The sequence below is a fragment of the Apaloderma vittatum genome, unplaced genomic scaffold, assembly GCF_000703405.1.
Source record: "Apaloderma vittatum isolate BGI_N311 unplaced genomic scaffold, ASM70340v1 scaffold14036, whole genome shotgun sequence".
Lineage (NCBI taxonomy): Eukaryota > Metazoa > Chordata > Aves > Trogoniformes > Trogonidae > Apaloderma > Apaloderma vittatum.
Window position 1 is genome coordinate 1 of NW_009721314.1, and position 17493 is coordinate 17493.

A 17493-nucleotide genomic window follows, 5' to 3' on the forward strand; every position below is an offset into this window, starting at 1 on the left:
TGTGCCTTCGCCTGGGCTTGGTTTAGGATCTAGAGGAGAGGGTCCTGTTAGCTTGGTTGTGCTCCTGGAGCAGGGAATAGGAGTTGGCTGGAAGTTTTGCAGAATCTGCCACTTGGAGGCTGTTGGGATCGTGCTGCTCCCCTCGTTTTGTGCTGTTGCGATTAGGGAAGATGCCACAGTCATTTCCTGAACCACAGGGGTAGGCTTTTTGTACAGCTTTCTTGTGCTTTGTCCAACCCAAAGAGAGGAAAATGGAAAGAGGCGTTAGGTTCACGTCCTATTTGAATTCAGTGACTGTGCAGGAAATGTGTTCTCATTGTCTCCAGAGTCCTTTGCCAAAGAAAAAGCGAGTCTCTTTGTACATCCCTTCCATGCCAGCGGCCCAGGCATTACCAGGGCTGGGCATTTTCAGCCTGCCAGTGCAAAATGTAGCCTTGGACAGTATCTGTGTAAGCGCTGGCGTGTTCTCTCAGTTGCACGTTCCAGAATTAAAAGAGGTTGATTCTTCAAGATGACAAGAAAAGGGGGTGTTTGTATTTGCCCAGTAGCTTTCCTGGCGTTTGATGGCTCTCGTATGTGGGATTTCCCCTTACCCCTGTTTTTAGACACGAGTGATTATCAAGGTTGTTACACCCTTCCCGGTGAGTGGCAGGAACGAAAGGAGACAGACGGTTTCAGACACTCTGCAGCGTGACTTAGAGCAACGAGTCCTTACGAGAAACCAGCTCTTAGCAACCGCTCTATGTCCTTTTGCTTCCGTTTAGATCCAAGCGAAAGAGACCGAGACGGAGTTATAAGTATAACTTAACTATTTTAATAAATCTTATACAGTGCATGGTTATACCATTTTATCCTTCGTTCAATTACACGAATGTACAGTACATTGTAGCGTTGTCTGCAGGCAGTACAAATACAACAGATGCACAGCTCAGTCAGATGGAAATTTTTCAAAGTGACTTCTGCAATAAAGTCTACTGATACGGTTATTTTACCAAATGCTCCCTTGGCTCCCAGCTTTACAGAACTGTCGTGTGTGCTGCTATCATAATCCCAAGTAACTATAACTCTGTGTGAATTGTTGTCTTTTATACCCAAACCCAAGAAAGGGGATGTGTTTCCTAGCTTGCTGTTTTTATTTTTCCTTCTAGAAATGATCTAACTCCCCCCGTGCTTCTGACACCGATGGTTTCCTGGTTCCCATCTCAACCTAACCCAGAGCCAGGGCTTCTCCGGAGGATTGTCCTCTTCATCCCTCCCTGACAAGGTCAGTGCCCTTTACAAATCCCAGCCGCTGCAACAAGCCGGCAAGCTTGTGACTAAAAATGTGACCTTCCCCTCTCAGTTCCCTCCCTGCACCCTAATCCTGCTGGTCCTAGCGATGTTGTGCTTCAAGATTACGAAAATATATCGTCCATTAGAAACATTTTTGGAAGAACAAAGCCGAAATGGAGAGGTGCAGCTCAGATGCGCGTTCCCCCAGCCGCTGCTTTACAGCCGTGCAGCTTTTTCCATTAAATGTGCAAGGACGGGCCTGAATTGTGTAGATTTAAGCGCGTGCTTAACCTTTAAAGGAGGTGGGACCATTTGTAGTGTGTTATTTGTAAGTCTTTGTGGAGTCTGGGCCTGAGTTCCTCCTCAGCCAAAGTTTAAGTGTGCGAATGAGAGATAGAGAAGTGTTCGTGGCCTGTGAGCAGTTCCTGTAGTTATGTTCGCTTTGCTGCGTTCCTGTCAGGTAGGTCTGTATGTAAAACAGGGATACAAACATGGCATGTGCCAAACTTGCTGTGGACAGGGAGTCTGCTCTGAGCTTGCTTTTAAAATTTGGAGTAAGTTATTGAGGTGAAATCACTTAATTATGTCTCTAGGGAAAGGGGGTTTTCCTTATCCCTATTTATAGGTTGTCAGAACGAGGGGGTGTTTCACGAGACATGTCTGCACATAATGTTATTAAGGGAAAGAGAAAGTAAAGAACAGCAGCCTCTACTAAATTGGTTCTTTTTTTTTTCTTCTGGCCATTTCTTTTGTATTAAAACAGCCTTTCCAAGTGTGCATTTGTTCCTTATGTATTTCAGAACCATTTCAGATTGCTCTTTGCAATGAAAACATGAAGGTGGCGACACCCTGGGAGGGGCTTTGGGTGTGACTGGGTTGGGAGCGAGTGGTTGGGGCTTATTGCCTCCTCCTTGGAGGCCCAGCTGCCCTGAGCGCCAGCCCCTGCATAACCATAGGGATGATCAGGCTGAGCTCACCGATTTGCAGACTGAAATCACTCTGGCTCGTTAGTAGGTGGTGAAACCCCCTTTTTCCTCTGTTTGCAGGTGGCAGTGACCCCTCCCTGTGTTTAAGTGCTCTCAGGTGCTGTGTGTTGCAATTCTAGCCTCGTCCCAACGAGCGAACAGGCATGGGGGGACAGAAGAAGGACAGGGAGTTATCACAGCTAGTGGGCTGCAGGGGTTATCTGCCACAGAGAAGGAAATGAAAAGTGGGGAGAAAGGCTTATTTCCGTGGTCCAGACACCAAATGTTCGGGCTGGCTCGTGTCCTGCCCTCGCTCCCTGAGGGGGTGGGAGCAGGCGCAGCCCTTTGAGAAAAGGTCTTGCGGGGTCTTTTTAGCTTGAATCCAGCTGTGGTCTTACAGTGAGACGTGCGCGAGTTCTCATCTGCTCTGATTGCATGCACATAGAATTTCAGTATAAAATATATAGTTATAAAAAAAAAAAATACTTCATGCAATATTAAAACACCTCTCCCAATGGGACATGGTCTTACTGTCTACCCTTATCAACAGTGTTCAAGAAATTGTCGCTTTGATGGCAATGACACCGCGAAGCACGGAGCCCTGCTGCCTCTCCTCTGGCCTGGGGGTCATTGCTTCCGTTCCCTTTTCCTGCACTACTATGACTAATAGCTGAAATAAAGCAGATAGAATGCAATATTAAAACACCTCTCCCAATGGGACATGGTCTTACTGTCTACCCTTATCAACAGTGTTCAAGAAATTGTCGCTTTGATGGCAATGACACCGCGAAGCACGGAGCCCTGCTGCCTCTCCTCTGGCCTGGGGGTCATTGCTTCCGTTCCCTTTTCCTGCACTACTATGACTAATAGCTGAAATAAAGCAGATAGATTTTAATTAGCAGAATCAATCCTTTCCTGGCGACGCTTCATGATTTCCTGGAGCTCGGACTCCCCTCTGCTTTTCTAGAATGGAAACAAAAGAGGAAGTTTGAATTTTAAGTTCGAGCTGTAGTTACAATAATAGCATTTAACTAATGCTGTAAGAGCAAAGCTGGTTCCAAAGGGATGAGGAAGGAGGCAGATTCACTCGTGGGAACAGGGTGATCTGTGGCAAATTCATCAGTGGAGTGATCTGCCGTACACATCCGGGGCCTTTTTCCTTAAAATAATTCTCAGTGGTTTTAGGTGGTGTGGGGTTTTTGGTTGTTTGTTGTGGTTTTTTTGTTGTGGGTTTTTTTTTTTGCTTCTTTGGGGTTTTTTTAAATCTGCTTCATGGGATATCTGACACTGCTGGTGCAGGCACCCCCATTCAGGGAGGAATTATCCGGCAAGGTAATTACCTCCAGTTGGTTTTTCTCCACTGTGATTTTACTGTAAACTCTGTTTCCTTCATCACCACACACTTTCTTCAGCTCCTCTCTGTTAAGGGAGAAGAGCTGAGCTCCAGTCAGGATGCCAAGGTGTTCCACTGTCCTGGAAAGACACAAAGAGAGGAGGAGATGGTCATAGTCCCGGCCGAGAGTTGGGCTCTTCCCCAGCGATACTGCAGGACAGCTGCTCCCGAGATGGGCACCCCTCTGGAGTCGGCATTTCAGGCCCTGGGTTTAGTTTGTTAGTTCTTTTTCTCTAGGTTCAGCACTCTGAACTGGCTCACCGGGGCCAGGTGCGCGCCGGCGGCAGGATGTCGTGCGGTGTTTCGAATAAGCAAGGCAGTGCCTTTATTTGCAGCTACTCCTTCAGTCGTTTGCTGCGCTGTAGGACAAGGTTTATTTGATGGTGTGTGAGAAAGAAAGGGAGGGGGAGTTTAGGCTCCGAGTGCTCTGGTTATATAGCCTGGATTTCACGGGATTGAAATCTAATTTGCAACTCGGGCTCTGTAAATAAAGAAAAGTGACTTGTAATCCCACTGAAATGTTGCAAGCTGCCTCCCCCCACTCCTTTTTCTGTGAAGGAGCAGTGTTTCACGTGGTAGTGAAGCAGAGTCTTACTCTTTGCTGAATGACTTTGCCTCCAGCCAAGCTTTGACTTCTTCAGTGCTGGATTCAAAGGTGAGGGGTACGAAAACTTCCTGAGGCTTTTCCACTTTGAAATTCCTGTGGGGAGGCTGAATTTTGTTGTTTGTGATCTTCTTTAGCAGCTCATCGTTCAGCTCGTCCATCTGATGAATGAGTTCTGGGGAAACAAGGCACAACGTAGGGAATGCAATCGAGCCGTGAGTCACAAATCCTGTTAAATTAACGTGTTTGTGGGGAAATTGTAAGAAAGATCAAAATGTGGCTCAACATTGTTTTTAGCTCTGTAAATGCACCAAAGAAAAGTGCTTACTTTTGTATTTTAGCTTTAGAGAATAAGCTGAAGTGCTTTTAGAGCAACAGGTTGAGCAGTGAATGACATTTTTGACCTTCAAGTCTCCATCAGGAACAAATGTTCCATCAGGAACTGGACTGCCAGTCAATCTGCCTAGAAAATTCTTGATCAAAAGCACTTGTTGGGGAAAGAGGGGGTCATATTTGGCAAAATGAGAGGAGAATGTTTTGGGGAGAACACATTCATTTTGTGTCCCTGGTGCCTGTAGCTGGGAAGGACACATTTTTTCACCTACTTTACATACAAGTTTATATTGGGACCGATCTCGTTCCCCATGTTGCTGACCTATCCTGCACATCACACCTCACTCAAAGGACGTAAAACCCCTCAACACTGAGCAGCAGAAGTTTGCTCGAGGGTATAAAACCTGCTCTGGTGGTGTCTGTGCTCCCACTGGTGCTCTCGAGTGGTGACGAGGGACAGGGACCCTTTTCCCTGATGTTGTGTGTTGCTGTTGTGTTTTTGCTGTAGTTCGTCATGTTCCTGTTTTTGAGTTACTTGGTTCCCTTCAGGCTATTGAAATAAGGAAATTGCCCTGCAGACTTTGCAGCAGGGAGGGGAAAAACCCCAGACCACGTGAGACAGAGGTCGGAGAGGCGTGACGGACTGTTTCTGAGAGCGAGGTTCCCATTTTTCTGTGCCCCTGTGTTGCCATTTACCTTCTTCCTGTTGCCCCTTCACTGTCACCTGATGTGAAAGGCCAATTCTGTAGTTACCTACAATTAGAATCTTGGTTTTGAGCTGTAGCCCTCTACTTTTCAGTCCCCTCTGCTACTTCTAGTAACTAATCTGCTGATCCAAGTCCTCAGAGCTCCGGCTTGTGCCGGGCAGGAAGCATGAACTTGCAGTGAGCAGCCCCCTCATAAAACTCCAGTGACGCACCACCCAGTCTCACTTTTTCCATGAAACTCCTCTAGAATGTGGAGAATAATTCAGTGTTATTAGTAGGTGTGTGTCCTTGGTGGTCACGTTACGGGGTTTTCTAAAAGGGCTCCTGCTTGCAGGAGTCCACGGCAGCTGAAGAGGGGACGAGCCCCGGTTGTGGGGTTATAGACTGTTAGAGTGAAAACAAAGCAAGCAAAAAACAAAGCAAACCGTTGGGACAGAACAGCGAGCGAAAGCCCGTGCTCGCAGGAACTTTTCAATTCAATCCTGAAATACGGAGCCGCGGTGCCACGCTCTCTGGCTGCCCACGCGTGAAAGATGGACGCCGGGAGCGCGGTGCGGGACACGTACGTTCTTTGGCGTCCTGGGGCGAGTTGCGCGATAACATTTCGCTTCCCCATTTATCCCCAGCGTAGCTGGCGGGCAGCTTGTGAGTCGGGCTGGAGGGGCCGTATCCCCTGGAGCTCAGGTCTCCTTTGTACCTCTGGTTAGACTAGACAATAAGAAAGAAAAAAAGAAGCGTAAGAATTTTCACTGCTGTTTTTCGTTTTCTTAAATCTTTTGCCTCCCACTCACGATCGCAAATTGAGGGAGGAATTGCCGATCTGGAGCTGCTGTGGCCTCGGGTGGAGCTGCACAGAAGAAGGTAATTTCTGAGATCTCACGGGAAAGTACAGAACCCGAACCCGAGGCCGGAGACTGCGTGAAGGCATTTCCACCCTTGGAAATCCTGTCACGCTTGTCACAGGGAGGGGCGTGGTGGTTTAAAAAGGAATTTTATCTGAAGAGAAAACAAACAGAAATCCCATCTGAAGCTAAAGCGTCACTGCTCTAGTAACTGCATGTTGCGCGGGACCACCGCCAAGTGCCTGGAGCGGACTGGGAAGAGCTTTCTGACATTTTCTTGATTAAACTGACAAGACTTGTCCAGAGGCCTGCTGGGCACCTTATGTTTTGCCTGGGCTGTCAAATACCAAGGTGGGGAAGCAATTCCACGCTCCCTTAAGGCACTTAGAGCTCTCCAGCTCCACGTTTTTGCAATGCAAGGGGCTTAAGAGCAACATTCACTTAATACTCACTCAGCTGCTTTTTCCATCTGCCTCTGCTCCAGTTAACTTGTTCCTGCTGCTGGACTGAACTGGGTGAGGGAACTGTCTTTAACTTAACCCCCAGCAAAAAAGCTCAACATTTTCATGGCAAAATTTGCTTTTGTAGCTCTTTCATCCTGTCCACAGCCCAGCCCTGAAAGCAGCAGGGTTTGGCAACAGAGCAGGTGGTGAACCACAGGCTGAGGAGTCGGTGGGTTTGGGGAGGGGGTTGCCAAAACTCTTTCAGGCCCCTGGAACCAGCAGCTGTTTGGTGACACCAGCCTCAGGAATCTCCAGGATCCTGGTTTGTCTGCTCGTGAGGGTTCATCCCGACTTTGTGCACAGCATCCCAAGCAATCCAGGGAGGTCTAATTACAAGATTATTCTCAGGGGCTGGTGGTGATGCCCTGCAGCTGGCGACCGGGGCAATATCACCTGGCTACAGACCTGTTCGAGCTCTTCCAGTTTCACCACATCCAGGATATTATAAGGGACGTAACCAGCCTGCCCGCTCCGGTTGAGCAGCTTCCACCACTGCTTGTTATCTTCCAGCACCTGAGAGGAGGGAGGGGGGGAAATCAATTTGCTAGTGAGAACATCAGATTTCCAGCATGCATAAATGGCACGGATTGGAAATAAACCACCCGGTAACCTGAAGTTGTCAGAATAACATCACTGAGGCAGGAGCTGGCAAACAGACCTGTTGAGCTCATTTGCAACTCAGGACTGAAGCCTTTCCTGAAAAGCAACAGAAATTATCCTGATGATGAGCAGGAGAGCATCTCTGGGGGAAAACAGACCTGCGGTGCAGAAGAGCTTGTAATTCCTGCTTAATTTGCCTGTATCTCCATCTTTCTTTTTTTTTTTAATCACTGCCTGAGTTTGTGTTGTCTTTTTGCATTAAAAAATAAATAAATGGAGTGTGATTCCTGCCAAAGATGCTGCAGTGTGATCACGTGTTACATCATAACACAGAACAGAATTGTGGTGTGGCGAGCAGATTGCCCGCTGCTGCGACCTCTTTCATTGCACCTACCCCATTTTTACCCAGAATTGGTATTTCTTTATTTATTTCATTATTATTTTTAAAGTAATCTTCCCAGAACAGATGAGCTTAGCTGGCAAGACTCACACACATTTCTCATTCTAGCTGCGTTTTTTGAAGAGAAGTCTTCTCAAGTCGTAAGTCTGTTACAGTCAGTGTGCAGACCAAGTCACATCCCACCTTCTCCAGCTGCTGACAGTGTGGTGGTAAAAGAAACGTTCTGGAAAAGGATGTTTTCATCGAAAATAATTCCTTTTGGGGGGAGTGGTAATAACAACACAGACCCAGCAAGCGGGCGAGCAGCGTTCTACAGGGACTTGTTTTCCTTCCTCCTCATTGCTAATTGAGATGGAACTGACACGGTTCAGCTGAGCAAATGCCCCAGCTCCCAGGCAGCCGGCTCCAGCCCGGAGGCGAAGCTGGAGATTGGAGCAAAGCTTCTTGCTCAGAAAACCCCAAACCCAAGTGAGTCGGCACTTGCCAGCATCTCGAGATCTCTGTCCCGTTCCTGCAGAGGGGAGGAGGAGGCACCTTCTCCCCGTGCACGTTCACGTACCTCCAGGATTTCATCCTTAAGCACTGAGAGTTCGTTGGCGTTTCGGGCGGTGAAGTCGTAGCGGATTTTGGCATATCTCTTCGGCGGAGCCATTCCCTGTGCCTCGAAATTCCTGTAGGAGAAGAAATAAAGGAGCTTTAAGGGAGGCCCATCTCATAATTGGAGCAATGGAGGTTCCCTGGTGAAACAGGTGGTGGCCATGGAGGTAGAGAGACGGTCTTGTCTGTGTCAGGAAAGGGCAGTGCCCATCTGCTCCTCTGTTTTGAGGAAGATTTTCATCCCTCATTTTAGTGAAATAACCTGTTTTGGGGAAGGAAAAAAAAAAAAAGCTGTAGGGCTGTATCTGAGTGGCATTATTTGGGGCTGGTGAGGCTGCTGCATTCAGGGTGGAAGAAAAGACCCTTCCCTTGTTGGCTGCTGCTTCGCAAGGACTGGGGAGACTCCCAAAGCGCAATCAAAATGCTCTGCCTGCACCCGGTGTGAAAATCTAAGTGGAAGCAGCTGCCCCATATGCCTGAGTAAGGGAGAAGCAGGCACCAGCGCTGGGAGAAAGGGGCTTGAAAGTGAGCGTGGGCAGAAGTGACTGGAAACCCGTGGGCTTTTCATCAGGCGATGAATGCTGAGCTACCGAAACAGAATCCTGCGGATCCCCAGGAAAAGTGAGTTTGTGCATTTCTAGTCTAAGATTGGTTTTTTTTCGGGAGGGGAAAGGTACGTGTTGAAATGTTTGGCTTGGGAATTTCTGACATGAGAATATATGGCTTTCAATGTGGAGCTGCTTTTCAGTTGGAGAGGGAGACAAAATAAATACGGTAGAATGTCAAAAATGGAAAATGATGGAAAAAGCGCGATGAAGGTTTTCTTTTGACCCAAATTGAAATGGTTTATTTTTTCATAGTTGTTTTGGGGTTTTTTCTGCCTGGCTTAGGAAAATTTTCCAGGTCTTGTAATTTTCTTCTCTGCATGGGTGGAACGTTATTTTTTTAATTCCCCAAAATGTTTGCTTTATGGAAAAAACTGTCTTGCCTTGTGTAGAGGCAGGCAGGGACTACTTTAACCTGCCTTTGGGGATCTTTCTGCTTATGACTTGCAGCCTGTACGGCTCCTGGTGCAGCGGCTGCCTGGGTGCTGGACTTCAGCTTCTCCTCCAGTTGACACGAAGTTCTGTGTTACTCAGTGAAGTTACTCAGGAATGGTCAAGTGCTTGGTTTGGGTGGGTGATTTTAAATCTGTGAAGACTTGTCTCTTTGTGGACTGCTGCTGAGGCATCTATAAGCCTGACTTTGAAAAGCGAGCCCGTTGCGCTTAGTCTCGGTTCTTTTTACCATTTCCATCAGACGACTTCTGGTGGTCTGGAAAAGGTTGGAACTACTGGCTCAGCGGTTTGACAGCGTGCCTGTGGTGCTGCTTCTAGCTCACTGACTTTGGGACAAGTCTTAGTTTAGTTACAACCAGGAGCAACGTGTAAGCAGTGAGTCTGCAGCGGGGGAGAGCTTGGAGCAGCCTCTCGGATTGAATCCACCAGTCAAGAAGGGGAGCGGTGGCTTTACCCAGCAGAGCCCTGAAGGCAGGGAGGAGGAAAGCAGAAACTGCTTCTTTTGTAGCATTCCAGAAGGTAAATGAGTCATGAGGAAAGAGGTGGAGGCTTTTTTAGTTTGAGGCTAATGTGTACTTTGCATGCACCTCGGTTTTACACAAGCGACCTTTGGTGGTTATTATCATATTGCTTGGGGCTTTCATGGCACTTCTCCACAGCCAAAAGCCCTGGTCTAAATAACAATACTGATGCATGGCATAGGTGTTTGTTTGTTTGTTTGTTTTTTGCTAATTTAGGGTTTCTTGGTTAGAAAATTAGCTCAAACTACTTGGGGAAAAAAGTATGAATATAGCAGGAAATACATCTGCCCCAGGCTTGTGATCTGGGCTTGGCCAAGGTCTGCTCTGGACTGAAGGCGGCATCTAAGCACATTCTCAATTTTAGCCTCTGCTTCAGTGTCATTAATTTTGCTGGTTTTTTCTTAAACACTGTCCATGAGGAGAACTTGCTGCTGACAGTCTGAAAAGTAGGTAAAAAAGTTTAACACCTTTCCGGGGAGGAAACAGACCCTCATCTGTGCTCACCCTGTAGCGGTTAATTTGCATTCCAGCCCTCAATACTACTATTTACAGTTTGCCTATGCTGAGGTTAACAGTTGAAAATGTTTCCTGACATGCGTCGTCAACCAGTCACTAAAGATAGACTTAAATGTTCTCATGTCAGCTAAGTTCTCCTTGGTTTTTTGTAACCTTGCTGAGCAAAATGCAATTGGAGAAGAGAATTCGGTATCGTGATTCTTTCCCTGCTCAGTGCTGCATCTGTGCCATTCCCTGGTGCCACCAGGACTTCTAGAGGGGTGAACGGGAAGAATAAAGGATTCTGCTGGTATTTAAGGTATTTTGCTGTGAATTTGAACTTTTTTGTAGTCGTGGTAGAGCTGTGAAATCTCTTAGGTTAGAACATAAAACTATGACAAAACAGCCTGCCTTGAAGGTTTTTTCCCCACTGTAGAGCTGGCTACAGAAAAGAGTGTGGTTAAGAGCTTTGCTGGGTCTGGGCTTCCAGTCTTTGAAGATTTGAAGTTGATAACTTCATGTCAAATGCGTGCAAAATGGAGCATGGCAGAGAATTCATTTGCAATTTGGGAAGAGTTTGTTGAAACTCAGACATCTGGTGAAAATTTCAAAGGTGTAAGCTCATGTAAATGAGCAAGCAGAAGAAAAGCCTCTAAACTTTGAACCGAAAGTACTTTCCTAAAGATTTTATATCTGTAAAACTGAGTAACTGGCGATAGAAAACTAGCAGTGGGGCAGAGTGTTTGGTTTAACTGTGAGAAAGCCACCTTTCCCTTGGAAAAAAGCCTGAGGCCGAGGGGTGGCCTGGCTGGTTCTGAGCTGGGAATTGAACTTTCTAAGACTTCTGAAGACTGGGGAGTTCTTTTCCCCGTTTTCTGGCTTTATCTCATTAAGAAGGCTTGTCTCAAATCAACGCCCTGTCACTTTGCTGATGGAGGGATGGGCAGGACTGGAAACACATTCTAGTCCTATTCAGCCTCTAATAAAAGCTTTTCTCTTTGTGTCTAAAAATCAGGAGGAGGAGCCGGTTCCTCCAGGGAGGCAGAACGATGCCTGGTTTCAGCGGCGCAAAGCTGGCGTGTGCTCACGCCCAAGTGCAGATCCCTGCTGCGAGCAGGTTCTGCCCACGCCAGCTCTTGTGGCTTTAGGATGAACGGAGAGATCCCGACTTCTCTGAATGCACAGAGAGCAGGAGCACGGTGCCTTTGGAATATGATCCTTAACATCACTTTGGTGGGCTGATGATACGAAACAAGACCTACTGCTTGGCTAACGAAGCCAGTTGCATTTCTGTGCTGGAAAACACATGTAACCCAGTTCCTTGTAGACCTGCTGGTGATTTAAAAGCAGACAGAGTTTGCATGAATAATCCCCCGTCTGATCTTGGAGTTCTCTTGATCTCGTTAACGAGTCTGAATTAAGAATGACAGAGGGTTATCTACCAGGATGCCAGAACATTCTGGAGTCGGGATATGTTGCCGTGGGTGCTTCTGAGGTTAGGAGGTGGGAGCTGGGGTGGAGTGGGTACGTTACCTATTTACGTGCTGAGTTACGTTCTGCTTGAAGGCGTCCACAGCTTGGGACTGCTCAGCGGTCTGGCCGCGCTTGAGCGAGGAGTTACGATAAGGATATCCGTTGGCTGAGGATAGCTGGAAAGGGAAAAATAGAGTCAGTGTTGGCAGGACGGGGGAAAGGTGCGTCAGAGAAGGGCAGGGTGATAGTAATAGATGGACGCTTTTGGTCTCGATGAGGTGCATGCCAAAAGGATGTTCTTCAATCCCTGGGGCTCAGTTAGGGTATAGTGTCCTGTTTCCTGTTGATCAGGAGGGGAGGCTGATTATTGCTGCCCTTTTCTGGCTTTATTTTCTTTCCTTATTTAACTGGAGCAGCCAGATCCAACTCAGCTTTGAGCCGACCACTTGTCACACACCACCGCAAACTCCACGGAGCCATCCCTCACTCTGAGAAAAGAGGGAGAGAGGGGCAAAGAGGGGACGATGCCCAGGGGGCACGAGACTAACCTCTTCCTGCAAGTGTCCGATGTCTATTTCCCAGGGAGCTCCGCGGAAGATCTCCACGGGCGGTTCCCAACCGTTGCGGAATTTGGGGATGTAGGTGGGGATGTTTGCTTCTCGGGGCCATTCAGCTCTAGGGACACGAAGCGGGGAAACACACAGTGAGATTGGCAAGGAACACATCTCTGAAAGCGTGTCGGGGAGAAGCAGGAGCATCTGGACATCCCTGACCCTCTGGCACGGCATCGAGCGTCCCTTCTGCCTTTCCCAAGAGCTTGGGGAAGGCTGTGAGAAGGCAGCTCTGTCCTCACCTGGATCTGGTCCATGCCTCTCCCAGGGACTCCCAGAGGTTTATCTCCTTTGGTGTCAGGTGCCCTCTGAGGAAATCTGTGGCGTCTTTGGAAAGAAGCGGGCTGATGACAGACCTGGCGAGCTCAGGGCCACCACAGCTGTTCACGATCTGGATTATGCACAAGTAGGAGAGATTTGGCAGGAAATATTCAAATTATCAAGCCAGCACACACGCATAAAGGAACAGAAAAATGACTCTGATCCTTCCAAGTCTCTGTGCCTGCCCACTGCAAAGGAAGCCGAGGTACCCTCTGTGGTGAGTACCTCTAAAACCAGGCTAATTCACTTTAGACTCTCACTTCCAACATTCTCCTCTGTGCCTTCACATGTACAGGTGAGGTTTCACAACACAGAAGAACTAAACTGATGGTTCGCTGCCCCCTGAAAGGGACGCTGTATTCCCTCAGCATCCCCTTATTCTCCTTGCACTGCACCAATAGCATTTGACTGGCGGATTCTCTTAAGAAAAACTGGAACTGTAGCTGACCTGCATTTTTGTTCATGGTAAATCTTTGTTAATGAAGTAGGAAATTTCCTGTTTGCTAGGGTTTGTGTGTTTAGTTCAAGCTGGAAATCGGATCAGAGGCCAGAAACACCAGTGGTGTTGCTTCTAGACTTTACTGAGAAAGCTTTAGCCCGTTGGGAGCAGTCGTCTGACTCTTCTGCACAACTCAGCTGCGAGAGCAACATTCGAAATAAGAAGTGAGTTCACAGCGGATCCTGTGAATAAGGTTTACCAGTTCCAGCGGCCCAAAGAGGAAATGCACCAGCTCCGAAGCGCTGGGGTTCTGGATGTGCTTTCTCAGTTTGGCCTGAAAAGAGAAAGGAAACTCAGTTTAACCCTACTCCGATTTTGCCTTCTCTTTTCTGTCATGTGGAGGGATTGTTGCTGCCTGGGGTTTGCTATACTTGATAACACAGCCTGCAAACTAAGGACACGTTCAGCAGCACGCCTGCAATCGGGGAAGGGGAGTACGTAGGAATCATTCAGTTTTAGATCACTCTTACTTTGTGTCCCTTTCTGAGGATGTTGAATTTCAGGAGGGGTGGAGTACCTACTCCCTTAAAGCCGGTCCCTTTGTAGCTATTTTGAGCAGAAGCAGAAATCTTGGCTTATTTGGAAAGTCTTAGCGAGGGAAGGCCAAGCCTATTTTTTCTGACTCTTGCAGAGCTGAAAAATCCCCCTAATTCCCATGAACGAAAACAACAGAGCAAGTGTTTTCGTGGGGTGCCTTGGCAAATTCCTCACAAGGGAAAAATCTCCACCAAGGTCTTGCCTGCAACACCTAGAGCTGCCCTGGCCACTGAAATGCTTTGTATTTGGAGTGGCACAATGTTTGTTCTGGGTTCTGAAGAATCTGGAATTTGCACCTTTGTCCCTTGATAGTGTTTTCGAGTCAAATTTCACTTTAAATGCTTATTACTGTGGTAGACGGGAAAAAGCTGTCACTGCCCAGGATGAAAAAGCTCCTCTGTGTCTTACCAAGAGGTTAAAAGCCAGTTTGGTTTTCTGGAAGCAGTCGATGAACTCGGCCTCGCTTGGGGGTCTTGCTCGAAGAGTCAGCATGCCCTCTGTCGTGAGGAGGCGGAAAGAAAGACACTTTAATTAGAGCATCCCTGTCCAGGAAAGTTTCAACCTGGTGGCACGCAGGAACCAGGGGTGCTAGAACTACTCGAAATCAAGGATTTGAGAAAAGCCAGAGGCCTTTCTCTGTGTTGGAGGCTTCCCTAGGCTCGCTGTGCTCACTCCCCACAGACCAGTGGCACTTTCCAAACTGGTGTGGCTGCTGTTGTGTCCGTGGCCTTGCTAGGATGTGGGCTGAGGTCCCCTCCCAAGCTTCCCCTGTGTCCTCCCTCTGCCCTAGCTGCTGCGTGGTACCTGCTGGCCCTTTCTTCTTGTTCTTCTTCCCTTTCTTCCTTTGGTTGAGCTGTCTGAATGCCTCGGCAGCCTTCTGAAGCCTGGCGACAAACACTTCGATGTCATCCAGAGTGCAGTTCAGGATTTGCTGCGAGGACAGAAACGCAACGAACCGAGCTTGAACCGCACGCCACCGGGAGAGCCGCGTCCCGGAGCGCGCCGCTCTGCGCTCGCTTCGTTTCCTGGGAAAACGCACAGGAACGGGGAATCCAGGCATGAAATTAAGCTGAATTCATCACTTTCCAAACACAAAGCTGCGCCTCGTTTTGTGCTTTGCTTAGCAGTGTGACGAGTGACCCCTGCTAATGGGGCGGATGGAAAATGACCCCAAGACCGGGCTGTGGGCTGGGGAAATCAGCAGAGCTCCTCAGGTCAAAGGAGAGATTGCAGCTGACCCAGCGGTGGAGCTTCGCTGTTGTTCACCTTTTCTGTATGAATGGTACCAGGTTAGCAATGACTTGGGGAGGAGCCTCTTGCTTCCTTCCTCTCTTCTCCCTCTCCCTCTTAACTGTGCACCCTTCTTGTTACCAACCGTTTCTTTTTCGATCTTCTGTGCTAACACAGCTCGGGACTCTTCGTGGTCATGAGAGCCGGAGCCTCGTCGTTCGTAGTCTGCAAACAAGGGAGGGAGAGAAAAATATGTTTATTATCCAAGGTTGAAAATAGGCTCCATTAAATGCAGAGCCCTGCAGGGCGGTAACTCCCAGGCTGGTTGTTTATTCTGCGTTATGAGAGCACCTCAAGAGATCACGATGAGCAGGAGGTGATCAAAGTTGCCGATTAAACCTTCCAAGGCCGCAGCACCTGCTCGCCAACCCCCTGCCTGTTTTTAGTACGCTGCCTGTTTCCATAGTTCCTGAAGAGCAGGCAGCTGCTGGCTGCAGGCAGAGACCCTGCGAGCCCCGAGCTCCAGTGAGTCACCACCTCCTTTGCCTCGATGCGCCTTGGCTTGCTTATGGCTGCAGAGGAGCTGAAGAGCCACCGCTCGCATCTGCAAAGTGCGAGTAGCGCCCGCCCTCTCTTCTAACCCCCAGCTCTCCATGGGAGCCTTCTGTGTCCCAGAGGTACCCGTTGGGGTACCTGCGGCCCAATTTTTAGGCATTTCTAAAGCACGGCCAGAGATGCAACCAAATGTTGTGCCTTTGGCACGTGTTTGTTTTACTTTATAACCCCGTGAAAAGACCCCAGGCTTCCCTGCGTCCCTGCAATGTGGGGTCAGGGCCCGCGGGCTGTTTCGGGAGGGCCAGCTCTCCAGGCTAACGAGTCCCCCCGCCCCAGGACGGACTCGCCGAGCGCTGCCGGTACCTGGGGGATTGTGCTGGGAAGGGGGTGCCACCCGGTTCCTGTTCATCCCTGAGCCGCGAGCGTCATGCTGGATCGGGATGGGAGCCGGCCCTTGGGGTGGTGGGAGGATGGATTGTCTCTGCTTGATCTTTTCTTGGTTTGCTCTGCAAGGGAAATGACAGGGAGCAAGCCCGTCAGCGCCTGCCGAGCCAGTTTCTGGGAGACGCACCGCTGTAAACGGGTTTGGGTTTGTTTTTTCACTCGCAGCTGTATCCTGCTGTGCTTACTTGAGTGTCTGTGGCCGTATCTTCTTCCCATGCTTGTGGTCTGCCAGGGCGCTTTCTATGTCCTCGTGAACCATCTCCGCCTCAAAGAAAACAGGGGTGTTTTTAAGGCCTTTGCTTTGGGAAGGGTTGAGGGCTCAGGAAGGGGCTGGCAGAGAGGCTTTGTTCTCTGTTTCACACCAGCAAGGAGGGCTCTGCTCACCTCCACCTCGTCGCAGTTGAAGAAGTGGATGTCGGGTTTGTGCTGCTCGGAGTCCTGACACACCAGGAGGAGGATGGAGGAGTAGCGCATCTGGTTCAGCACCGTTTGGCAGTGCTGGACTGTCGGCAGAGGGAAATCCTCCAGCTCCTCCTGGAAGAGAAAAGATGGGGGCTCAAAGTGATGGGGAGCTCGTGTCCTGCGTACGGACCCCTGGGATCCCTGGTTGAGGAGAGAGATGTGGCAGAGCTCCTTAACGCTTGCCGTGCAGCCCAGCACAGCACTGGGAGGAAAGATGCTTTCTGTGAGGGGCTTACCCTCCCACTGTCTCTTTGGAAGACCTTGGGGTGAATATTCTTCAGTTTCCCATTGCTAAAATCAGGGCAGCACCATCCCTTTCCCACGATCTGGCTGCTCTTTGCCCTCAGATGAGGTGCTGTGTGTGTGGGTGTCACCCGTCAAAATAGGGCACTGTTCTCAGACGAGTGCCCCTGTGGGTTATTTTAACGTGAGTGATACGTCCTTCCCTCTCTGCTTACGCTTTCTGCAGAGCCGCGTGGACCTGCAAGTCTGCGTCGCTCCCACAGAAAGCAGCTGCCCCGTTGGCCTGGAGCACAGCTCAGGGCAGCTCTCACCCCGACTCTCTGTGCTCTGGAGCTGTGAGTAAATCATCCCACACCCACCCGCCCTTTCAGCTCCAGTCAGCCAGCCCCTGCGCCCCTAGGAGTGGATTTTGGTGGGGATTTGCCCTTCCTTTAAATGTTCCTTCCAGGCAGGACCCCGCATGTCTGCTCTTGGGTACCTGCGACTCGCAGTCCAGCAAGCGGATGGACTTGTCGTTCACTTGCAGCAGCATCTCCTGCGTCCAGATCTTCTCTTTCGAGTTGAGCAAGATGAGTTTCCGGATAGCGTCATCCACCGTCACGATGGACTCGCTCTTGTCCATGATGAAGGTGGCCAAGTGCTGAAGTTGGGAGGAAAGGAGGGGAAAACAAGGTGAAGGATCTGTGATGGCGTGCGTACCGTAAATCGGTGGTGAGACCACTGGCTGTGCTGCCGTTCAACGAGACCTGGACAGGCTGGTGGGAAATTTTATGAAGTACAGCAAGGGTGAGCATAGGGTCTTACATCTGGGAAAGAACAACCCCAAGT

The 17493-nt window shown here is 49.1% G+C and overlaps 1 protein-coding gene across 1 annotated transcript; it reads right to left on the minus strand.

Annotated features, from left to right (window-relative positions):
* Positions 1–2665: 2665 nt before the first annotated feature.
* Positions 2666–17346, minus strand: EPS8L2 (EPS8-like 2; the record flags this gene model as incomplete). The annotated part of the gene is made up of 18 exons (XM_009871339.1): positions 2666–2743; positions 2944–3200; positions 3578–3710; positions 4226–4409; positions 5841–5982; positions 7025–7132; positions 8179–8290; positions 11824–11939; positions 12312–12438; positions 12617–12765; positions 13394–13468; positions 14140–14228; positions 14536–14662; positions 15107–15186; positions 15880–16022; positions 16146–16225; positions 16345–16494; positions 17144–17346. Coding segments are annotated over 17 exons (2090 nt in total), but the record flags the coding sequence as incomplete, so codon positions are not given.
* Positions 17347–17493: the final 147 nt, after the last annotated feature.